Here is a 25,552-nt window from a genome sequence, read left to right on the forward strand (position 1 = left end):
AATATTCTTTCACTTTTTTATTTACGTAATGAAGTAAAAACAACTAGCTTAATCAGCTAACAATCAGCTCTAACACACGTCATATAAAAACTAAAAAATACAAATATTACAGATTTATATCTAAGACCTAATTTCACAAAATGGATAAGGATTTAAAAACTGTCAAAATGATTTATGTAATGACATTTGCAATAATCCACCACAGCATGCTGCTGGTTTTTTAATAGTGGAATAACCATTGCAATGAGTTTACAATTTTTTATTTTTTTTAAATAAACATTTATTAAAATTTGGAATTTGAACAGCTGATATTCTGTGGTTTGTATTTTTTATTTACTGAACAGTAGCTGGTCCTCATTAAATGATAACATGCTGATATGTAAGCAATATGTCAGTGTTATTGAAATAGTGAACAAAAGCGTATGCATATGCTTCACTATTATGGTTTCTGTAATGCCACAGTGTCTATGGTTCATCGGATGTCGGCGGGTCGGAGCTGTCGTTCTCCTTCAGCTAAGAAGATCTGCATCGCCCGATAAAGCAGATGAACACCTAACTCCCGTTTTCTCCGCACAGACCAAGTTGACACAACACCATAGTAGTCTCCTCTTTTCTGGTTTGTGAGCATCTTCAGCCCTGATGGAAGATCAACATGACAACAATTAACAATTATTACAGTAAGATGGAAATGTGTTTGCAAAAACATTTATAACTATCCAAGCAGTCAATTTCAGATCTCTTTACCAATGGCATCCACCATACAAGCCTCACGCGTGTACGCTTCCACAGCAATGACGTTTTGGAAACAGTGCAGAGATATTACTCCGTGCCCAGCGTTCCAGACCTGCAGGATGTGCTGCACTTTTGAGCAGAGTTTCTGGAGACATGAGAGAAAAATACCATCATAGAATTTATGATTAATATTAAGAACCATGTCGCACATGCAACCAAAATTTGTAAGGGTGCGACTAAAATTTTTCCTAGGTAGCACCGGTGCACCTAACGTCCTCGCATCCGCTGCCTCTCCACAAACTAAGCGCTTGTTCTCCTTTGACGGAACTCACACTCATGGTTGGATCCTATCGTGGTCTAAACCAATCAGAGACAGTGATGGGGCGGGTCTTTGCCTCTGATTGGCTGTGGTCCAGATATTCCTGTAGGCCTACACTGCTCGTGCTCCGTGCTGTGTGATTGAAATTGCGACCTGAGCACCAGAGAATCAGGCCTCGTTTAAACTGTCAGTGAAAAGTGTCCCAATTCCGATTTTTTGCTCATATGTGATAGATCGGATGTGTTCTATGACCGTGTAAACAGGAAAAAAAGCATGCATTCGGATATTTCGAGATCGGTTTCAGGCCTCATTCATATGTGTTAATAACTATGTGCCAATGCGACTGTCATGTAAACAGGCAGATCGGATTTTCTGAGGCATTAGGCTGCGTCTCCGCGGTTTAATGACGAGAGAAACTCCGATGCGCATCTGCAAAGGGACGGATGGCCCGAAGAAACGTTGTGTCGTCGTAGGAGAGGAATGTGGACTAACGTTGACAACATATCAAAGGTTGGCTTGCTCATCCTAAAATTTCGGACCCCACTGCTCCTCGTTAAAGCCCGCCACGATCTCATGAAAGTGTGTCTATTGCACAAACTTTATTTATTGTGCCCTTTACGGCAAAAATAGCTTTTGCGTCCATATGATACGCACTTTATGGCGTTTAATACGCACGTTTACAGTGCGTATCATATGCATGCAACAACTATTTTAGGCATATAAATGGCACGAGAAATCAAATTTGTGCTATAGATACGCACTTTCATGAGATCGTGTTGTATGTTCCCACCAGTCCTGAGATCTCTCTCGCTGCGCGCTCGTCCATCTGTGCAAGAACCCCCTTTAAACATGCGCGATGTTTCAGATCTATGTCAAGTGTAAACACATGAATCTGACATGGGTCACAATTTAAAGAACGTGTAAACGGACGGTAAAAAATAGGCAACAAATCAGAATTGGGCATCAAGACCTCCAGTGTAAACTAGGCCACGGCAATCAGCATCAGGAAAATAAACGCAAAAACACAGACGATGAACAATGAAAAGAAATAGACAGAGTTTTTTCTTTAAGAAAAGTAGGCCTGTTCCCCCCAACACTCTCCCTGGTCAATGCTCCGACAACAGCCCAGACATGGAGCTACTTCAGCCATCAGTTCAGGGAAGCACTTTAAACAGCAGCACTTTCTATTTGCGCTGGTGCACCGATGAGATTTGTCCTCACGTCACGCAAGAACGGCTGACCTTCTGTTTTTGAGCTGAGCTTTCATATTTCTATGTAGCAGCATCAGTCAATAATTATATATTAATAAAAGCCTAAATTGAATCTATTCCATCCCGAAATTGTTATACAACCCAAATGTGATTACTCCACAACATATAGTGCATGTATAATAGTTTCAAAATTCTTGTTTCTTCTGAATTTTAGTTTTAATGGCTAACAAGTGTATATATCATTTTAATGTGTTTCTATAAAATGTATCTGCCTTTCTAATTATCTGAAAAACACTTAGACAATTAGTTAGATCTCCACCCAACTTCGCACACATCAACTCTAGACCATGCTGGCAAAAAGATATCAAAAGAATTTTGATTCAGTAAACCAGCAGTTTTCGCACGTGTCCTGGAGGAGCCCAGCACTTCACATTTTGAATGTCTCCCTCATCTAAAACACCTGATTCAACTCATTACCACAATAGTGGAGATTGCAAGAACGGAATTAAGTGTGTCTGATAAGAGAGACACACAAAATGTGCAGTGCTGGGCTCCTCCAGGACAGGTTTGAGAAGCGCTAGTCTAAACTACCAGCCATTTCAGAAAGAAGAAGACTGTGACATTAATGTTGCCCACAAGAGGGAATCACAGGATAAGATATATTTTAAGCCTAATCTTTTTCTCTCAGTTTCAAAATAAATGCATAGATCTGGTTCCTTTGTATAACTACGGTAGTTTTATATAATTTTTTATTATAGAAATTATTTAATATATTGCTGTGAATTTAAAATAGAGACTTTTTCAAGATGATATATATGATAACCTTTATAGACACACCTATTCACCATTGTGGTATGAATAATAAAACTGTGTTAAACTGCAAGCCTGAGTAATCATACAGACAGCCCATTCTGACATACTGTACCAATGTTTAAAAGGCTACACATATTATTCAAATAAATAATGACAATGAAAAGGGCCTTATGATAAATGCTTCAGATAAATAAAGTTTTGATATTGAGCAGCATGGTTGCAAGCAGTGTTGGGAAGATGACTTTTATAGATGCACCATCAATGCCAGACTAAATTACTGTTGACAAGGTGACTCCCAATCTCCAGACAGATTTTCTGGCAGAGAAGGAATATTCATTATGATCCAAGTCACACTGACAAAATCATGCAAGAGTTTTTAAAGAAAAGATATGACCTAGCCTGGCTTGGATCCAAAAGAACACCTTTGGCGTGTTTTAAAGAGAAAGCCCTCAAGCCATGCTGAAAATGGGCCTTTTCCATTACAGATAAAATTAAATGTAATAATTTAAATTTAAATAATTACATTTCAAAATGAATACTATTAATAATAATAATATAAATTCACAATATTATTGTTTTGTTTAAATACAGCTTTTGAATGGTAGTGTTACGTTCATGCTTCTATTGTGCTTTTCCCTCCGTCTCTCACTATATCTCTCCCTGTGAAGGCCTCCCTCTCTTTTCCTCTGTTCAGATAAAACGTTGTCGGGATAATTCCGGTTCGCATAGCTACGCAGACGCGACAGAAATTTCTGTATTATACATTTTTAAGACCAGACAAGTAGTTTGTTGAGGGTTGATTTGTGAAGAAGGACTACACGCCTGCGCACATATATATTCAAACGCACATACCTATGGACTGAACACGTAATACGCATGTGCGCGCCATCTGCGTTTACAAGTTTAGCACAGAGATAACGGATAATCGTTTGCACCTTCGAACCAATTTCAGGGAGTGCGTTCTCGAGACACCAGGCAGTTTTTTGTGGATGGGCGGCCGGAGCGCGTTAAGAGTTTTTCTGTTAGAGCGGTGTCGTGTTTGCGGCCCCTAAGTTAATAACTAATGATCTTCACAACGGAAGTGAATCAATCAAAACTAACTTTAGCTGGACAATAAATTTATCCTAATGCTGTTGTAAAGCCTAAACAATCTGTTACGGTAATTTCTATTAGAACTGTAAAGCTGTTTTGAAACAATCCCTACTGTTAAAAGCGCTTTATAAATGAAGGGGACTTGACTATTTCTCTCTCAGTCCACTATCTTGCTCTCAGGTCACGTGTCACCTGTCAGTCATCATCAGTCGTCTTCTCTGCGTCCAATCCGCTGCAGCCCTGCTGGTTTAAAGCCTTCTGGCGTGCCTCGTGTGGTGGAGCAGTATGTGTGTTAAGTGGTTTGAGTTAGGATGACAGAACTAACCAATCTACAAAATTAACGGAATGCATAGCTGATATAAAAAACTGGATGACTAGTAATTTCCTACTACTTACTTCTGAAAAAACAGAGATTCTAATTAATGCACAAAAAACTTCCTCACGTAATAACCTAGAATACTGTCTAACACTTGATGGCTGCTCTGTCAAGTCTCCGTCGTCGGTTAGGAACCTGTGTGTGTGTGTGTGTGTGTGTGCTCTTTGAAAACAATCTTTCATTTGAAAATCGCGTGTCTAGTATCTGTAAAACCGCATTTTTCCATTTTAAAAATATAAATTACATCATATGCTCTCAATGACAAATGTAGAACAACTTGTTCATGCGTTCATGACCTCAAGGCTAGATTATTGTAATGCTCTACTGGGTGGTTGCCCTGCACGCTTAATAAACAAACTACAGCTGGTCCAAAATGCAGCCGCTAGAGTTCACTATAAATTCCTATTATTCAAAACAGTTAAATGATTATTAGGCTGCATAGATTAGGTCAGCCGGAACCGGGAACACTTCCTATAACACCTGATGTACTTGTTAAGTCATAAGAAGAATGGCATCTACGCTAATTTTAGTCTTTCTGTTTATTTCGAGGTTTACTGAAGTCAGCCGGATCCGGGCCGTATCCAGATCAGCCGTTGGACCTGCGCCTGCACACGTCCACATCTCATCCCTGCAGTGCAGCCTCATCAGCACTGTGAAGGCCTCATGGACACCTCTACATCTCGTCTCCATACCGGCGTGACTCCGACCTCCAACCAGAGGAACTGGATAAATATTGTGAATGTTCCGATCCAATCTGACCTCTGACCTGTAATGCTGCCTGATCATAATCACACACTGTTGGTTCGTTGGCCAGAGGAGAACTGAGCAACTGAGCCTGGGTTCTCCCAAGGTTTTTTTCTCCATTCTGTCACCTGATGGAGTTTTGGTTCCTTACCACTGTCGCCTTTTTCGCCTTTCTTTGCCTTTGTCGCCATTGGCTTTTGGCTTGCTTAGTTGGGGACATTTAATTTTACATTTAACAATATTATTTCAACATCATTTTCCTGTTATCTCTGTAAAGCTGCTTTGAAACAATCTGTATTGTAAAAAGCACTATATAAATAAAGGTGACTTGACTTGAGTTCTGTACCTTTTGTCATAATTTGTTATCGTATCCCATTCTGTGAATCTAGCACTCATAACTTTATTGTCTGGGCTTTATGCCGCTATTTGACGGAGGTTGTTGTTCCTTTGTGGTGGAAAAGAGAACAGGTAAGCAGATGTGCGATATACACAGTGCTAGATACAGAATGTCTGTAAGGTCAAGTGTTAGACACACTAGGTAAGGAGTGTGCGCCACCTTGTATTTTTGTTTTCTATAGCTAGAGTAGGATATTTAGGGCATCACATACAGTACACCGAACAATTCGGTTTATTTTTAACATATTTCTTTCGGTAGTTTAGAGAGCATGAGGAGTAGCTTTAAGGGAATTATTTGGCTTTTATTTGGTTCTGTAACTTGGTACCAGTCAGATTCCTTTTCCCAACGTTATTTGTGTTTCCTTTTTCCCTTTCTTTATTTGTCTTTACCACATTGTAAATAGCTCATGCACTGTAACTAGTGGCTTTGGCTTTTGTGAAAAAATGACTGACTTTTGGCAATGATACCAATGTATTCATGGTTATTTCTGCTCATTCCATTCTACCAGCAGTGATGTTACGTTCCATTCCCTAGATCTTTAAAGATCGTAACAGGTAGTGTACATCTTTAAAAAGATTTTTCTCTTCATTCATCATTGTCTAAAAATCACACATAAAGAATGATCAAATAAGGACACATCTGACCTTGGAGGTCTTGTCTCCTTTGAAATATTCCAGAGCTTCGTAGAGGTGACTGTAAGGTCTAGAACGCTTGCCCTTCCCAACATAGAAAACCGCATTGATGAATGTCTGAAAACATTCTTTAGGGATCATGGATTGACTTCGATATGGTAGATTCTTTGTCACTCTATAAAACAGCAGTGGGAGAAAATGTTAGTAAACAATAAAAAGAAACAGTCATTGTTCAAATAAAGGCAACAAAATGTAAAAGAAAATACATGCCGTGGGTCAAGCAGCAGGTAGTTAAAGCTGGACTTAATGAAACCCTCACGCCATCTCTTATTCTGATCTGGCTTATCAAACTGCTCACACAGAGCGAGCTCATCAGCTTGACAGTTAGGAAGCAGGAATCTGTGAAGTGCATTTTCGAGTTCTGGGCTGTAACCTGCAGCTTAGAAAGAAATGCATGATAAAGTAAGAGATTTATATGCTAATATTGATCATGTACTCTTTATTCCAGAGGAACTCAACTTTTAAGGCCCAAGTAACTTTAAGTTCACAGGGCTCCAGACTAACATTTGAGGGCAGCAGCACAGACAAAAATATGTGGTAGGACTGGGACTGACAAATTATAAAGCTCTAAGCTTAATTTAGGGTGTAGATGAAATTAACTTTAATTATTATCATTCATAATGTCTTAATATTACTTAAAAAGCAAAACGAGTGAAAAAAAATTATATTAGTGAGTGAAAATAGTCAAAAAGCATTCTACTGTTTACAATGGTAATTTTTATTTATTTATTTATTTCAAATAAGTGTTTAAATAAGAGTTTTCCTTAAAATCTTTTAAAAAATTGTTTTAGGACAATCTTTGAAGGATGAACAAAAAATGTGTTGTCATCATATTAAAAATAACATTTATGTATGATATTATTATAGTTTTGAAGTGCTGGAAAAAGATGTGTAGCCTAGTACTTGTAAGCGTTTGACTATTTCTGTCACAATACCATAGTTATGGTTAGAGTTACTACATTAGCCTACATCCATGGTGAATGTTGCTGATTTGTGGACTGAAGGCCTTCTATAAGTGTTTCTCCTGGTTTCCACGTCAGCGCTGTTTGATCTAATATCTATGGTTTATAACAGAGAACTCTGCGCCAAATCAGAATGTTTCTCACTGGATCTCACAGCGATGATGTTATTAATTCTGAGGCGAATTCAATGGATTTCTTCACTGGATCTCCAGAGTCTGGATCTCCTAGTAACAGTGTTGCGTGAACGAGATCGGCCTGCGACTGGCAAGTTTGGGGCGCTGCGCTGTCTATTATTGGTCCGAACTAATAAATGGTCCGTGAAGCATAAATGAGTAGGGCATTTTCATTCCGCTTTCATTTTGTTTGCATTCACTGCTCAGCAACGTTGTGGTCGCAACAACGCAACCTAAATAAAGGTCGCACCGGCAGGAAAAATGGTCACAAAATATGACCAATTGGTCGCAGTCTGGAGCCCTGCATGGGCCAGATGGCCACCTGTTGAGTACCTTGGCTTTATGTCATGTTATGCATTTTATTTTGTGTACTTACCACTGAAATTAGTGGGGCTCAGAGGGATTCTGGGGTTCTGAAGGGATCTCTTCAACTTCTGCACGTACAGTGGGCGGGTTTGACTGTTTATGGGTCCTGGATCTTCTCCCATCTCAATTAACTTGTTTCTGAGTTCCTTGTCGGTTAAGCCACTTACTCCAACATCATCCTGTTTGGGACGACAGCTTTCTGTGTTGAGGCCTGGACTTGTAGACCCGAGCTGAAGCGAGCGCCAATCATAAAGAAGTGTGTCTTCAGAGTTACTGGTGCTTATGCTAGAACTGAAGGAGGTATTGGCTGTTGGAGGAACATGGGTCTCAATGAGCTCATGGCCCTCTTCAGTGTCAGTATAAAGGTATTCCACAAGTTCATCGGTATCAGTAGTTAAAGGCTGTCCACCAAGTGTGCAAGAAAGGTTTGCCAGTGTCTGTCGCGACGAGTGGACTGACAGTCGGCTCATGCTATACCGAGGTGTACATCCAGAGCGCCCTGAATAAGCACATGGATTCTTCTGTGCTTTTGGGGATTCATACGTCAAACTGGAAGGAGATTCTGAGTTATTTACCTGAAATGGCAAAGACCCTTGAGAAGTAAGTCCACATGTAACACAGGACTCTTTGTTTCCTACAGCAGTAGGGATGAACTGTGACGTTTCTGTTGTGGTTTGCTTCACTTCTTGTACATCAGTCAAATGGTCTACTAACCCTTTGTAAAAAACAGGAGTGATTACCTTATTACCATACTCACTGGCACTCGTTTCCAACTGTGATTCAACACTCCTTTCAGAAATTAAGACGGTGTCAGCCATGCTCTCGGATAACATGTGTGTGTCAGCTTGGCTTTGGCCATCTGAGCTCACAGATAACTTCAGAGAGCTCAACTGCGAGTCAACATCCTCCATTATGCTTTCTCCATTGAAGCAGTCTTCGTCAAGATTGTGCTTTGATGTACCATATGGTGACTTGACTGTGTTGCGTCGCAAACGGGTAACAGTGGGTAGCGTCTGTTCAAAGAGGCAAGAGCTGGTTTGTAAGGAGGCCAGTTTTTGGCTTATTCTCTCTGAATGACGACTCAATCTGGACCTTGTTCTCCCAGTGACAAATGGACTTGGAATATCAGTTTCATTACTGGCCACCTCAACTTTACCAGCATTTCCGCCAATTGCAGATAAACTCGCTTCTTCAATATGACTCCTGACTCCTACTGGCAGGTGTCTGTTTCCATCTCCAACAAAGGAAAGGCGTACATCTTTAACACTAAAAACTAACCCACTCTGTCCTACAGTCGATTCGGATTTCTGGGCCCAGGGTTTGGTCAAAGGAGAATTTCCATTGTCTTTAGTACTGGTAAACCCATTTTCCACAGAACCTTCAGTTGGGCTCTGGTATGGTTCACTGCCACAGCTATTGTACTCGCTAGAGCCACTACTAATGAGGGGCTGGATGATGCTCTTAAATTCATCATCATCGTTATCATCATCATCATCATGTGGTACAGGCCCCACAACAGTCTTATCAAATTCATCTTCCAATGTGTCGACTTCTTTGGAAAAAATGAATACATCATCGGGACACGTGACATCGATTCCCTGATTCTGTAACACAGTAGCCATTCGTTTATTATCTAGGAAATCAGGGTATTCAGAAAGATCTAATGTAAGATCACTAGACTGATCGAGAGAGAACTGCAGATGATCATTTTGTCCGATAATGGGCAAATAATCAATAGTTCCTCTGAAGGTGACACTCCTCCGGTTTTCCTGTTGAGAACGAACAGGGATATTCTGAGACTGCAAAACATCACAGTCACTATCTGTGGCTTGATGCTGATTTTCAGATTTTAACTCTGGATTGGCCTTATTGTCCACGACAGAAAGACAAGTACTAGACAATATGGGTAACTCTTTACAAATTTCACCATTATTCCAAATATGAGAATCATGTGACTCGAGATCTGACATATCTGAGAGCCAGAAAGCCTGACTTTCTCTGTTCAAAGGTTTTCCACTGTGTCTGGAAAACGAGGACAGTCGTGTGCTGCTCAGCGGTTCTGCTCCAGGAGGAATCAGCACTGACGCTTCTGGACTGAACGAACTGTCACTCATGGCCTGGCCAGAAAGGATTGCTAGAAAAAAAGGAAGAATACAGAATATTATGATAGTATAATTTGTTCTCCATACACAAACAATAGACAAAACTATGTATTATCTTTGACTTTGGTAGAACACTTCTTTTAGAACACTGGTTCCCAATTCTGATTCTGGCGGAATCACCCTTTACATATTTTGTAAATTTTGATTTGGACTTAAGCCTAAACAGACAGTGAATGAGATCGCCTGAGCGCGTGCGATTACCTGCGTCTGTCTTTGAAGTCAAGTCATGTATATTCGTGAAAAGGTTGCCGTTTCCAAGGAAAGCGAAATATTTGTATCATCCTTTTAACGTGTAAGGGTAGGCTATTTACCATGAATGGCGCCAGCGCTGGTCAGCATTACACAGCGCGAGGAAGCCGTGGGGGGAGAGCAGCGAGTCACGCATTGGTCTCTATTAAGTGAAGCAGCTTCAGCTTTGCCCAAAAGTGAAGCATTGCTGGCCAGCTGAGCCTTGAAAAGTGGAGCTCAAAGTTAAAAAAAAAATAATTAACGCCTTGTTTCATTACATCTATCATTTAAGGAATCAGCTTTTTTGAACGTTTTCGTTGAATGAACGTGACTCATAACAATGTAACTGCGCGCTGAGTGACAGTCTTTCAATGCGCAGAGACACTGTTTAGTTTCGGTTACATTGGTTTTGTGTATGCTGACCACATCATAACACGTATTTATAGCAACAAATAAATATAAATAAATAAATGGCGGTAATACCGCATATCGCGCTATTGAGCCACTCAAAATTACCGCAAGGGAAATTCCTTCACCGCGACAGCCCTACCGATCACTGAAACAAGTATCGGCCGTTACCCATCACCAATACCGATGGCCAAAATAAATAATACAACATGACAAATAGAAGGCTGTAAACAGACTCAAGGGGGTATTTTAGCTATTCTTAAAGCTCCAGTCCGTAACTTTTTTAAGTTAAAAATAATCCAAAATAATTATATTAAAAAAAACTTATTCTGCCAGTGGTCAAAACTATCTGCTTGCCATAGCTAGATTCAAAACGGTTAGCTTGTAATAATGATTTTAATTCCAGTGGTACTGGTGGGTTTCCGCGGGAAATTTGAGCATGTCTTCGCGTCATGACGTCACACCCGTACACATAAAGAAGGAGTTTCGGCTAGCCGGCTATACTGCGCGTGACGAGATGTTTAGATGTATAGGCTTTTCTCGCAGCACTTTACATAATTAAACTTATGGCATCCAGAAAGATCCAAACAACAATCATCAGTGTCAACTGGAGATTCAGCAGTTATAAAACCCAAAAGACTTCGTACTTCGGATTTAAGGTGGCTAGAGAAAGAGAAAGAAACCGTCTCATGTGAACACAAGGATTTAAACATCGGCGGGGCTTTTGAAAAATGCGTGAACTCCGTGTTTTGAAGGGGTTCGAAACGGAAGAAGAGACGGCTTTTTTCTGCTGAACAAGTAAGACATTTCAATAGTTCAATCGTGTAACAGTACGTTTTCTTAATTCACAGTTATGGAGTTTCCTTTGTTGTGCCTTTCTCGTTTTGCTATTATGGAGAATATGAATTCTGAACTACACAGGTAACCATAAAACACTATTAAATTTAACATTAGTCACGCAATGCTGATGTGATGTTGTTAACATGAACAATTTGAGAACAAAGTAGGCTATAATTTGCACGGTTGCTGTAAATCGCGTTGATTAAATCTAACAAAGTTTATCATGTCGAATGCTTTTTCCCCCTTAGTTGGTCAGAACAAAAATGGATGTTACTTACTTGTTCAGAAGACATTTTCTAATGAAAATTCTTATGTTGGTCAAACTTTCAAAAAGTGAATCTCTGATTCTGTATGACAGTATCCACACAGCGCGGTGACTGACAGCAGCACTCGCCTCAAAGCACTGTGTTCATCCGCGCTGTTTCATGCCGATTTACAACCCACGTAAAGATGATAATTCCGCGAATCACTGCAGTTACAGATTTCGAACAGAGAGATGGCGACAAAGAGGAAAAGATACGGACTGCAGCTTTAACAGCAATGTAGGCCTATGTTAAGTATTAAAATCAACAGATAAGAAAGTATCATAAACTGACAACTATTTTTTGGCAACATGTGCAACATATTCCATTCACTCTATTAGTGATGATTAGGAATAGCTTAAAGCAGTGTTTCTCAACTGGTGGGTTGCAAGACCCTTCTGAGGGGGTCACTTCCGTCAGATCAAAAAACTTCGGTCGGATGAAATGTTGTCAGGCTATATGTGAGTGTCATTATTATAACGTTATTTTCGTTAGGAAGTAAAAAGTCTCTCACACAGAAAAGGAACTTTCCTGTCCTGTCAGCCGCTATACTGTGCTCGTAGAGCGCACTTCAATTGCATGCACAAATGCAGCGGCACGCGCTGTATATCTTCACTATTTATAAAGTGCAAAAGAGTGTTGTCAAATTTAGTAAATCTCAAAATAAAAGTACAAATAAATCTACTTTGGTACGTCGCGTGTTAGCTGGAAAGGATTTGTATGAAGGTATGATGTTCATTATAATTATCAAGAGCAGTTTCCATGTAACATTAACAGTTCATGTTAGTATTGTGTATTCACCGTGTTAACTGTTGTTTCCATAACCCCAAAATGGCACTTTTTCACTTTGTGTTATTTTGTATATTTTTATATTAAATAATACAATAAAAATAATAACAAAAACAAATGTAAAACAATACTGTATAGTCTTCGATGTATTATTTAAATATAGAGTAATCCTACTAACTCTACTAAAGAGCAGCGAGTAATTTTCTTTCTTTCGATGTTAACATTAATGACACACTGCAGCAGTTTATTGGGCTGCTTCCACTTTAAGAGCTGATGCACGGATCCAATGTACTGTTACACATGCAATCTATTCCCCAACTGTTGAAGTTCATTTAAGAAATAGCCGACTTTGTTTAAGGAGAGAGATTCATGAACTGAGCTGCATTGACAGGGTCCCTACGCAGTGCTCACTACATGAGCACGGTATAATATTAGTATGCGTAAATAAACGCAATTTGGTTATATTAGATTTGACAAATGATATTTATTTTCATATTAAGCATCACAACAGACAATCAATAATCAATTAAAAATCCTAACAATCGAATTCATCGCGATTTGATAGCGATTCAGTGCTTTAAAATATAAACATTAGATTACTACTATTAAATTACTTCCCAACTGCATAGGGAACAGGGAGCAGTGAACTACGTAGGGAACAGGGAGCAGTGAACAGCGCAGGGAACAGGGAGCAGTGAACTGCGTAGGGAACAGGGAGCAGTGAACTGCATAGGGAACAGGGAGCAGTGAACAGCGCAGGGAACAGGGAGCAGTGAACTGCATAGGGAACAGGGAGCAGTGAACTGCATAGGGAACAGGGAGCAGTGAACAGCGCAGGGAACAGGGAGCAGTGAACTGCATAGGGAACAGGGAGCAGTGAACAGCGCAGGGAACAGGGAGCAGTGAACTGCGTAGGGAACAGGGAGCAGTGAACTGCATAGGGAACAGGGAGCAGAGAACTGCGTAGGGAACAGGGAGTAGTGAACTGCATAGGGAACAGGGAGCAGTAAACAGCGCAGGGAACAGGGAGCAGTGAACTGCGTAGGGAACAGGGAGCAGTGAACAGCGCAGGGAACAGGGAGCAGTGAACTGCGCAGGGAACAGGGAGCAGTGAACTGCATAGGGAACAGGGAGCAGTGAACAGCGCAGGGAACAGGGAGCAGTGAACTGCGTAGGGAACAGGGAGCAGTGAACTGCGTAGGGAACAGGGAGCAGTGAACAGCGCAGGGAACAGGGAGCAGTGAACAGCGCAGGGAACAGGGAGCAGTGAACTGCGTAGGGAACAGGGAGCAGTGAACAGCGCAGGGAACAGGGAGCAGTGAACTGCGCAGGGAACAGGGAGCAGTGAACTGCATAGGGAACAGGGAGCAGTGAACTGCGTAGGGAACAGAGAGCAGTGAACAGCGCAGGGAACAGGGAGCAGTGAACTGCGTAGGGAACAGGGAGCAGTGAACTGCATAGGGAACAGGGAGCAGTGAACAGCGCAGGGAACAGGGAGCAGTGAACTGCGCAGGGAACAGGGAGCAGTGAACTGCGTAGGGAACAGAGAGCAGTGAACAGCGCAGGGAACAGTGAACTGCGCAGGGAACAGGGAGCAGTGAACTGCGTAGGGAACAGAGAGCAGTGAACAGCGAAGGGAACAGGGAGCAGTGAACAGCGCAGGGAACAGGGAGCAGTGAACAGCGAAGGGAACAGGGAGCAGTGAACAGCGCAGGGAACAGGGAGCAGTGAACAGCGCAGGGAACAGAGATCAGTGAACTGCGTAGGGAACAGGGAGCAGTGAACTGCGCAGGGAACAGGGAGCAGTGAACAGCGAAGCGAACAGAGAGCAGTGAACTGCGCAGGGAACAGGGAGCAGTGAACTGCGCAGGGAACAGGGAGCAGTGAACAGCGTAGGGAACAGGGAGCAGTGAACAGCGAAGGGAACAGGGAGCAGTGAACAGCGCAGGGAACAGGGAGCAGTGAACAGCGCAGGGAACAGGGAGCAGTGAACAGCGCAGGGAACAGGGAGCAGTGAACAGCGTAGGGAACAGGGAGCAGTGAACAGCGCAGGGAACAGAGAGCAGTGAACTGCGCAGGGAACAGGGAGCAGTGAACAGCGTAGGGAACAGGGAGCAGTGAACAGCGAAGCGAACAGAGAGCAGTGAACAGCGAAGGGAACAGGGAGCAGTGAACAGCGAAGCGAACAGAGAGCAGTGAACAGCGAAGGGAACAGGGAGCAGTGAACAGCGCAGGGAACAGGGAGCAGTGAACAGCGCAGGGAACAGGGAGCAGTGAACTGCGCAGGGAACAGGGAGCAGTGAACAGCGTAGGGAACAGGGAGCAGTGAACAGCGAAGGGAACAGGGAGCAGTGAACAGCGCAGGGAACAGGGAGCAGTGAACAGCGTAGCGAACAGAGAGCAGTGAACTGCGTAGGGAACAGGGAGCAGTGAACTGCGCAGGGAACAGGGAGCAGTGAACAGCGTAGGGAACAGGGAGCAGTGAACAGCGTAGGGAACAGAGAGCAGTGAACAGCGAAGCGAACAGAGAGCAGTGAACTGCGTAGGGAACAGGGAGCAGTGAACTGCGCAGGGAACAGGGAGCAGTGAACAGCGTAGCGAACAGAGAACAGTGAACTGCGTAGGGAACAGGGAGCAGTGAACTGCGCAGGGAACAGGGAGCAGTGAACTGCGTAGGGAACAGGGAGCAGTGAACTGCGCAGGGAACAGGGAGCAGTGAACAGCGCAGGGAACAGAGAGCAGTGAACTGCGTTGGGAACAGGGAGCAATGAACTGCGCAGGGAACAGGGAGCAGTGAACAGCGCAGGGAACAGGGAGCAGTGAACAGCGTAGGGAACAGGGAGCAATGAACTGCGCAGGGAACAGGGAGCAGTGAACTGCGCAGGGAACAGGGAGCAGTGAACAGCGAAGCGAACAGGGAGCAGTGAACTGCGCAGGGAACGGGGAGCATTGAACTGCGTAAGGAACAGAGAGCAGTGAACAGCGCAGGGAACAGAGAGCAGTGAACTGCGCAGGGAACAGAGAGCAGTGAACTGCGTAGGGAACAGGGAGCAGTGAACAGCGCAGGGAACAGAGAGCAGTGAACTGCGCAGGGAACAGAGAGCAGTGAACTGCGTAGGGAACAGGGAGCAGTGAACAGCGTAGGGAACAGGGAGCAGTGAACTGCATGGGGAACAGGGCGCAGTGAACTGCGTAGGGAACAGGGAGCAGTGAACTGCGTAGGGAACAGGGAGCAGTGAACAGCGCAGGGAACAGGGAGCAGTGAACAGCGCAGGGAACAGGGAGCATTGAACTGCGTAAGGAACAGAGAGCAGTGAACAGCGCAGGGAACAGAGAGCAGTGAACTGCGTAGGGAACAGAGAGCAGTGAACTGCGTAGGGAACAGGGAGCAGTGAACAGCGCAGGGAACAGAGAGCAGTGAACTGCGCAGGGAACAGAGAGCAGTGAACTGCGTAGGGAACAGGGAGCAGTGAACAGCGTAGGGAACAGGGAGCAGTGAACTGCATGGGGAACAGGGCGCAGTGAACTGCGTAGGGAACAGGGAGCAGTGAACTGCGTAGGGAACAGGGAGCAGTGAACTGCGTAGGGAACAGGGAGCAGTGAACTGCGCAGGGACCAGGGAGCAGTGAACTGCGTAGGGAACAGAGAGCAGTGAACTGCGTAGGGAACAGAGAGCAGTGAACTGCGTAGGGAACAGAGAGCAGTGAACTGCGTAGGGAACAGGGAGCATTGAACAGCGTAGGGAACAGGGAGCAGTGAACAGCGCAGGGAACAGGGAGCAGTGAACTGCAAAGGGAACAGGGAGCAGTGAACTGCGTAGGGAAGAGAGAGCAGTGAACTGCATAGGGAACAGGGAGCAGTGAACTGCATAGGGAACAGGGAGCAGTGAACAGCGTAGGGAGCAGTGAACAGCGCAGGGAACAGGGAGCAGTGAACTGCAAAGGGAACAGGGAGCAGTGAACTGCGTAGGGAACAGAGAGCAGTGAACTGCGTAGGGAACAGGGAGCAGTGAACTGAATAGGGAACAGGGAGCAGTGAACAGCGTAGGGAACAGGGAGCAGTGAACAGCGCAGGGAACAGGGAGCAGTGAACTGCAAAGGGAACAGGGAGCAGTGAACAGCGTAGGGAACAGAGAGCAGTGAACTGCGCAGGGAACAGGGAGCAGTGAACTGCGTAGGGAACAGAGAGCAGTGAACTGCGTAGGGAACAGAGAGCAGTGAACTGCGTAGGGAACAGAGAGCAGTGAACTGCGTAGGGAACAGAGAGCAGTGAACAGCGAAGCAAACAGAGAGCAGTGAACTGCGCAGGGACCAGGGAGCAGTGAACAGCGTAGGGAACAGAGAGCAGTGAACTGCGTAGGGAACAGAGAGCAGTGAACTGCGTAGGGAACAGAGAGCAGTGAACTGCGTAGGGAACAGAGAGCAGTGAACTGCGTAGGGAACAGAGAGCAGTGAACTGCGTAGGGAACAGAGAGCAGTGAACAGCGAAGCGAACAGAGAGCAGTGAACTGCGCAGGGACCAGGGAGCAGTGAACAGCGTAGGGAACAGAGAGCAGTGAACTGCGTAGGGAACAGGGAGCAGTGAACTGCGTAGGGAACAGAGAGCAGTGAACTGCCCAGGGAACAGAGAGCAGTGAACTGCGCAGGGAACAGAGAGCAGTGAACAGCGAAGCGAACAGAGAGCAGTGAACTGCACAGGGAACAGAGAGCAGTGAACTGCGTAGGGAACAGAGAGCAGTGAACTGCGCAGAGAACAGAGAGCAATGAACTGCGCAGGGAACAGAGAGCAGTGAACAGCGAAGCGAACAGAGAGCAGTGAACTGCAAAGGGAACAGGGAGCAGTGAACTGCAAAGGGAACAGGGAGCAGTGAACTGCGTAGGGAACAGGGAGCAGTGAACGGCGTAGGGAACAGGGAGCAGTGAACTGCATGGGGAACAGGGAGCAGTGAACTGCGTAGGGAACAGGGAGCAGTGAACAGCGCAGGGAACAGGGAGCAGTGAACAGCGTAGGGAACAGGGAGCAGTGAACAGCGTAGGGAACAGGGAGCAGTGAACTGCATGGGGAACAGGGAGCAGTGAACTGCGTAGGGAACAGAGAGCAGTGAACTGCGTAGGGAACAGAGAGCAGTGAACTGCGTAGGGAACAGGGAGCAGTGAACAGCGAAGGGAACAGGGAGCAGTGAACTGCAAAGGGTACAGGGAGCAGTGAACAGCGCAGGGAACAGGGAGCAGTGAACTGCAAAGGGAACAGGGAGCAGTGAACAGCACAGGGAACAGGGAGCAGTGAACTGCAAAGGGAACAGGGAGCAGTGAACTGCAAAGGGAACAGGGAGCAGTGAACTGCGTAGGGCACAGGGAGCAGTGAACTGCGCAGGGAACAGGGAGCAGTGAACTGCGTAGGGAACAGGGAGCAGTGAACTGCGTAGGGAACAGGGAGCAGTGAACAGCACAGGGAACAGGGAGCAGTGAACAGCATAGGGAACAGGGAGCAGTGAACAGCATAGGGAACAGGGAGCAGTGAACTGCATAGGGAACAGGGAGCAGTGAACTGCATAGGGAACAGGGAGCAGTGAACTGCATAGGGAACAGGGAGCAGTGAACTGCGTAGGGAACAGGGAGCAGTGAACTGCATAGGGAACAGGGAGCAGTGAACTGCATAGGGAACAGGGAGCAGTAAACTGCATAGGGAACAGGGAGCAGTGAACTGCATAGGGAACAGGGAGCAGTGAACTGCATAGGGAACAGGGAGCAGTGAACTGCATAGGGAACAGGGAGCAGTGAACTGCATAGGGAACAGGGAGCAGTGAACTGCGTAGGGAACAGGGAGCAGTGAACAGGGAGCAGTGAACTGCATAGGGAACAGGGAGCAGTGAACTGCGCAGGGAACAGGGAGCAGTGAACTGCGTAGGGAACAGGGAGCAGTGAACTGCGTAGGGAACAGGGAGCAGTGAACAGCACAGGGAACAGGGAGCAGTGAACAGCATAGGGAACAGGGAGCAGTGAACAGCATAGGGAACAGGGAGCAGTGAACTGCATAGGGAACAGGGAGCAGTGAACTGCATAGGGAACAGGGAGCAGTGAACTGCATAGGGAACAGGGAGCAGTGAACTGCGTAGGGAACAGGGAGCAGTGAACTGCATAGGGAACAGGGAGCAGTGAACTTTATAGGGAACAGGGAGCAGTAAACTGCATAGGGAACAGGGAGCAGTGAACTGCATAGGGAACAGGGAGCAGTGAACTGCATAGGGAACAGGGAGCAGTGAACTGCATAGGGAACAGGGAGCAGTGAACTGCGTAGGGAACAGGGAGCAGTGAACAGGGAGCAGTGAACTGCATAGGGAACAGGGAGCAGTGAACTGCAAAGGGAACAGGGAGCAGTGAACTGCGTAGGGAACAGGGAGCAGTGAACTGCGTAGGGAACAGGGAGCAGTGAACTGCAAAGGGAACAGGGAGCAGTGAACTGCAAAGGGAACAGGGAGCAGTGAACTGCGTAGGGAACAGGGAGCAGTGAACTGCGCAGGGAACAGAGAGCAGTGAACAGCACAGGGAACAGGGAGCAGTGAACTGCATAGGGAACAGGGAGCAGTGAACTGCGTAGGGAACAGGGAGCAGTGAACAGCGCAGGGAACAGGGAGCAGTGAACTGCGTAGGGAACAGGGAGCAGTGAACTGCGCAGGGAACAGAGAGCAGTGAACTGCATAGGGAACAGGGAGCAGTGAACTGCGTAGGGAACAGGGAGCAGTGAACTGCGTAGGGAACAGGGAGCAGTGAACAGCGCAGGGAACAGGGAGCAGTGAACTGCATAGGGAACAGGGAGCAGTGAACAGCGCAGGGAACAGGGAGCAGTGAACTGCATAGGGAACAGAGAGCAGTGAACAGCGCAGGGAACAGGGAGCAGTGAACTGCGCAGGGAACAGGGAGCAGTGAACTGCATAGGGAACAGGGAGCAGTGAACAGCGCAGGGAACAGGGAGCAGTGAACTGCGCAGGGAACAGAGAGCAGTGAACTGCGTAGGGAACAGGGAGCAGTGAACTGCATAGGGAACAGGGAGCAGTGAACAGCGCAGGGAACAGGGAGCAGTGAACTGCGCAGGGAACAGGGAGCAGTGAACTGCGCAGGAAACAGGGAGCAGTGAACAGCGCAGGGAACAGGGAGCAGTGAACTGCGCAGGGAACAGGGAGCAGTGAACTGCATAGGGAACAGGGAGCAGTGAACAGCGCAGGGAACAGGGAGCAGTGAACTGCGCAGGGAACAGGGAGCAGTGAACTGCGTAGGGAACAGGGAGCAGTGAACTGCATAGGGAACAGGGAGCAGTGAACAGCGCAGGGAACAGGGAGCAGTGAACTGCGCAGGGAACAGGGAGCAGTGAACTGCGCAGGAAACAGGGAGCAGTGAACAGCGCAGGGAACAGGGAGCAGTGAACTGCGTAGGGAACAGAGAGCAGTGAACAGCGCAGGGAACAGGGAGCAGTGAACAGCGCAGGGAACAGGGAGCAGTGAACTGCGTAGGGAACAGAGAGCAGTGAACAGCGCAGGGAACAGGGAGCAGTGAACTGCGCAGGGAACAGAGAGCAGTGAACAGCGCAGGGAACAGGGAGCAGTGAACTGCGCAGGGAACAGAGAGCAGTGAACTGCGCAGGGAACAGGGAGCAGTGAACTGCATAGGGAACAGGGAGCAGTGAACTGCGTAGGGAACAGGGAGCAGTGAACTGCGCAGGGAACAGGGAGCAGTGAACAGCGCAGGGAACAGGGAGCAGTGAACTGCGCAGGGAACAGGGAGCAGTGAACTGCGTAGGGAACAGGGAGCAGTGAACTGCGCAGGGAACAGGGAGCAGTGAACAGCGCAGGGAACAGGGAGCAGTGAACTGCGCAGGGAACAGGGAGCAGTGAACAGCGCAGGGAACAGAGAGCAGTGAACTGCGCAGGGAACAGGGAGCAGTGAACTGCGCAGGGAACAGGGAGCAGTGAACTGCGTAGGGGACGGGGAGCAGTGAACTGCGCAGGGAACAGGGAGCAGTGAACAGCGCAGGGAACAGGGAGCAGTGAACTGCGCAGGGAACAGAGAGCAGTGAACTGCGCAGGGAACAGGGAGCAGTGAACTGCATAGGGAACAGGGAGCAGTGAACTGCGTAGGGAACAGGGAGCAGTGAAATATGCAGAGTGGGGGACCTTAATCAAACTGTGTTAGAACAAGGCCTGATAAATAACTTAAACGATAACAACAAAAAATCTTACAATATTGAAATTTGGGTACATCGTGTTCCTCTTTGGATGTGTGGGATTCATACTCTTGAAGAAGACTAGCACATTTACTGTTCTCCTCCTGTTCTGCCAGATCAGATGGTTTATTCCCATCCTAGAAATAAAGCAGTAAACACTTTTATAAGGTTCCTCATTCAGCAATTGTGTAAAAAAAAAAACGTTAATTAAAAAAATTAAAAAGGCACTTTCAGCTTTCACTTAATTAAAAAAAAAAGAGTTAAATGTCTAGATCTATACAGATGGCCTCCATCCATACTGGTCAATACTGGAGATGTGAATGCACTGAATGCTTTACTTGATCTGTGAGGTTTGGGTTTCCACCGTTCCTTAAGAGTAATCTGAGATTCTGAAAACACCCCCAAGATGCAGCAATATGCAATGGAGTCAGATCCTCACTACTCCTAAAAAACAAAAACAACAACTGCATCTTCAACACAGCTATGTAGGAATCATGTTCAGTAATACTTCTTTGCCACGGGCATTATTCTATTATTACACTGAATGGCGTGAATGACCAATCATAGCAAAGCATTCCTAGAAAGCTAGCGTGTAACTGATATGATCATAGCATGGCAGTGCACCACTCGTGTCTAACGGTGTAACTGACCTGAGGTTCGGGTCGGCTCCGTGCTGAAGGAGGAGTTTCAGGCAACGCAGTCCTTTCTCAGACTCTTTACCTGAAGATAGATGAACCGCTGCCACGCCGTCCCGGATGATCCCGTTCGGATTAGCGCCCCGACACAGCAGAGACTCGACACGCCTGCATAACAATAACAAGATCACGCTCATATCTGCACGTGACAGCATGCAACAGTCCAACAAGTGCTGTGAACTGACCTTGGCTGCAGAAGAATACCCATTGCATGAAATATCAAATAAAGGTAAATTAAAAAAAGTCTAAATCTAAAGTTTAAAGGAGAACTCCGGCGCAAAATGAACCTTTGGTCTGATAAAACATTGGTACCTAGTCAACCGTTCTCTGAGATTTGTTTTCATGATAATCGAATGTAAAGAGTTTTATCTCTAAAAACTGTTTAGCGTATAACGCTAGTAATGGGGGCATTTAATAAGTAAAAAGAAATCGCTAGTTAATACCACTAACAAGACTCAAAATAGCCCCACACTAACACCGTAACATAATGAGGGTCTCTACATGCAAAACGAAGCATTGAGAACTTTGTAAGTGTACAGACCGTTTAATAAGAAGATAAAGATAAAGACAGTCCACTTCGTGTATACAGACAGGAGCCATCTTTGGAAAACAGTCTCGACTAGTCAAACCACGAACGCCATTCATACAGTTCAGCTCACTTAGCACGTCGTTCGTGGTTTGATTAGTCGAGACTGTTTTCCAAAGATGGCTCCTGTCTGTATACACGAAGTGGACTGTCTTTATCTTTATCTTCTTATTAAACGGTCTGTACACTTACAAAGTTCTCAATGCTTCGTTTTGCATGTAGAGACCCTCATTATGTTACGGTGTTAGTGTGGGGCTATTTTGAGTCTTGTTAGTGGTATTAACTAGCGATTTCTTTTTACTTATTAAATGCCCCCATTACTAGCGTTATACGCTAAACAGTTTTTAGAGATAAAACTCTTTACATTCGATTATCATGAAAACAAATCTCAGAGAACGGTTGACTAGGTACCAATGTTTTATTAGACCAAAGGTTCATTTTGCGCCGGAGTTCTCCTTTAAAGGGATACTCCACCGTTTTTTCATATTAAACTATGTTATTCTCTTATCTAAGACGAGTTGATACATACCTCTCTCGTCTCAGTGCGTGCACTACATCGCTCTGTCGGGCGGAGAGCTTTGAGAGCAGTTAGCTTAGCCCCATTCATTGTATATGGGCCAAACAGAGATGAAGTTAGAAGCGACCAAACACATCCACGTTTTCTCTATTTAAATATAGTTACACGAGTAGTTACACGACCAAGTATGGTGACACTAAATAAAATGTGGCGCATTTTATAAGCGGGTAAAATGGATAACTATAATGTATGGCGGAATAGCACTTATTGGGAGCACTTCGACTCAGCGCTGTAATATCTTCACTCGTGAAAAGTCCTCTCCCCCCTCTCCCTCTCCCTCTCCCTCTCCCTCTCCCTGTCATTTCCGTCAATAGAACCAACGTGACCTGCACGCCTGCAGTAGCCTAGTAGTTTTTTGTGCAGAGTTGACGGAGGGAGAGGGAGAGGGAGAGGGAGAGGGAGAGGGGGAGAGGACTTTTCACGAGTGAAGATATTACAGCGCTGAGTCGAAGTGCTCCCAATAAGTGCTATTCCGCCATACATTATAGTTATCCATTTTACCCGCTTATAAAATGCGCCACATTTTATTTAGTGTCACCATACTTGGTCGTGTAACTACTCGTGTAACTATATTTAAATAGAGAAAACGTGGATGTGTTTGGTCGCTTCTAACTTCATCTCTGTTTGGCCCATATACAATGAATGGGGCTAAGCTAACTGCTCTCAAAGCTCTCCGCCCGACAGAGCGATGTAGTGCACGCACTGAGACGAGAGAGGTATGTATCAACTCGTCTTAGATAAGAGAATAACATAGTTTAATTTGAAAAAACGGTGGAGTATCCCTTTAAAAAGCCATCTTTCACAATACAGTAATTCACACGATGATAAATAGCTGCTAACTTAAGTACAATTCTTGACATGACATGGTTAGATTCAGACGGTTATAAATAATTTAGAGATAATCACCATAATATTATTTATAATGAAACCGTCATTTTTAAAATATGGTATTACCGTAAAACTTCAAATAGTAGCCCGGGCTTTTATTTTCCCAAATCGTCGAACTGCACCGGCTTGTATTTGAGACAGGCGTCTATATGAGACCGGCCTTTATAATTTAGTGTTGATGTTGTTCATTGACTGTAGGCCTAGAGTCTCTAATCTCTAAACATCTCCAAATGCTCCTCGTGAAACTGCGGTCTTCCGATCTTTTACTATCGTGTCCATTGATTTTGATTAATATGCGCGAGGGAGAGAGAGAGCAGGGCAGCGCTCGTGTTGTTTGAAGACGTGAGAGTGCGCGCGCGCGGCCGGAGCGCTCTCTCTGCTCGTAACGCGCCCTGTCAAGCGCAGCAGTCATTCTATTCTACATCACTCACCGATCAAAAAAGGCTTTGGTGGGACAAAAATTTGCTTTGGGGGCCGCCCAAAAAGCGGACGATCTGACGGGTTTTAGAAGATTAAATACAAACCGAAACTAAAAAACAGACCCGGCCTCTATTTGAGACCGGCTTTTATTTACCCAAACCTGCAGCCACACCCGGCGTGTAAAAGAGACAGGCGTCTATTTGGGACTCGGCTATTATTTGAAGTTTTACGGTAATCATATTATGTATAAGTAAGGGATAATGTAGAGCGAGGCGGTTATAGCGAATACAACCCCGACAGGCGGATCAGGACCCGACGCGAAGGCCTGAAGGGGTTGCATTCGCTATAACGCCTCGCTCTACATTATCCTGCTTATTACATGGCTACCTACCAAATAAATCAATAATTTGACACAAAATATTGATTTAAAAAGGAGTTTATTGATTTAAAAACGATTGTATTGCTTCTCTACGGTTAGAATCCTGCGTCTACATTAGAATCCAACCATGCCATGTAATAATCATATAGCTATCATGTTATTGTTATCACTGTAAAGCCATATTACCTTTGTTTTTAAATTACTTTATTTATTCAAATTAAACATTAATGAAGGTGTTTTTACTGAATAAAAATAAATTTATTTTATTTATTAAAAGGAACAGAAAATAGTACAAACTTTGTTCAAGTAAGTGTTTTGATCAAGCATTAACTTAGATATTACACAAAACATATTACTTTAATTAAAGGATTTGTATCAATAACCTCAATATTATCTCATTTGCTTCACCACCTCATACATTTATTTTCCAAAAAAAGGGTTTCTCCATCAGTGTTCAATAAAAAGACACATTGAGCTCCGTTACAAATGTACAAAATTATCTATAATGACTTTAAAGTAAAATATTTATTACAGAGCACAAGCAATTCATGAAACCACTAAACCCTATTTCTGTTGTTTTGGCCATCAGAAATAGAAAATAATCATTTGTGTTTAGGTGACAGCTTGATCCCAACATGCCAACATGATTATCTTATTGTAAGACAGCATGGTTTTATTGTTTACTTGTTTAGCTTTTATAAATCTACAAGGACACTGGAAGTTTAAGTTATCCTAAAGTAAGAGTTTGAACAACGTGACTCAAAGCGTTATAGTTACTGAGATGCAGCCCGTTGTGATAAATAGACACTTATATTTAGAGTTCAAAAGTCAGTCCTTACCTGGCATCTGCCTCACTGACTGCATCGATCAGCAGAGCCTCTAACTGCGCCATTATTGTGAGTTAAACTGCTTCCATGCCATGTTTCTATGGTCTAAACTCTCAGCGAAAAGAACTCAAAAAGGTTCTTAAACATGTTTTTTGTCTTTGTTTTGATGAAGTTTCATCCTGAACAAGAGTGGTTATCCTCGCACCGCTTTCATCCACAACAAAATTCCCTCCATTCAGTTTTTCCCCTGCGGCCAAACGACACAGCGCCATCTGCCGTCGCGGAGGTGTAGTGACTCACAGAGACTCACAGCGCCATCTGCCGTCGCGGAGGTGTAGTGACTCACAGAGACTCACA

The 25,552-nt window shown here is 44.8% G+C and overlaps 1 protein-coding gene across 2 annotated transcripts; it reads right to left on the minus strand.

Annotated features, from left to right (window-relative positions):
• Positions 1–2: 2 nt before the first annotated feature.
• On the minus strand, positions 3–25,446 carry ankle1 (ankyrin repeat and LEM domain containing 1). Of its 2 annotated transcripts, none has more exons than XM_056243404.1 (9): positions 25,208–25,446; positions 21,474–21,626; positions 21,162–21,267; positions 20,840–20,960; positions 7,888–10,011; positions 6,587–6,749; positions 6,329–6,491; positions 745–877; positions 3–636 (listed from the first exon to the last, which is right to left on the minus strand). In XM_056243404.1, the coding sequence occupies exons 1-9, from the start codon at positions 25,258–25,260 to the stop codon at positions 473–475; spliced, it is 3,180 nt and encodes a 1,059-aa protein (XP_056099379.1). In that variant the 5' UTR covers positions 25,261–25,446; the 3' UTR covers positions 3–472. The 2 variants fall into 2 exon arrangements, with proteins under 2 accessions (XP_056099379.1, XP_056099378.1); XM_056243403.1 differs by having other exon boundaries at positions 6,587–6,755.
• Between the last annotated feature and the right edge of the window lie 106 nt (positions 25,447–25,552).

Source organism: Rhinichthys klamathensis, unplaced genomic scaffold (genome assembly GCF_029890125.1).
Source record: "Rhinichthys klamathensis goyatoka isolate OS25496 unplaced genomic scaffold, OSU_Roscu_1.1 h1tg000792l_1, whole genome shotgun sequence".
NCBI lineage: Eukaryota > Metazoa > Chordata > Actinopteri > Cypriniformes > Leuciscidae > Rhinichthys > Rhinichthys klamathensis.

Coding starts and splice junctions, on each gene's coding strand:
- ankle1 (XM_056243403.1), bottom strand. CDS start 25,260: ATGGCGCAGTTAGAGGCTCTGCTGATCGATGCAGTCAGTGAGGCAGAT. Junction 6,492..6,586: donor TACCTGCTGCTTGACCCACG/GCATGTATTTTC, acceptor GCTGTTTTATAG/AGTGACAAAGAATCTACCAT. Junction 637..744: donor TTGTATGGTGGATGCCATTG/GTAAAGAGATCT, acceptor ATCTTCCATCAG/GGCTGAAGATGCTCACAAAC.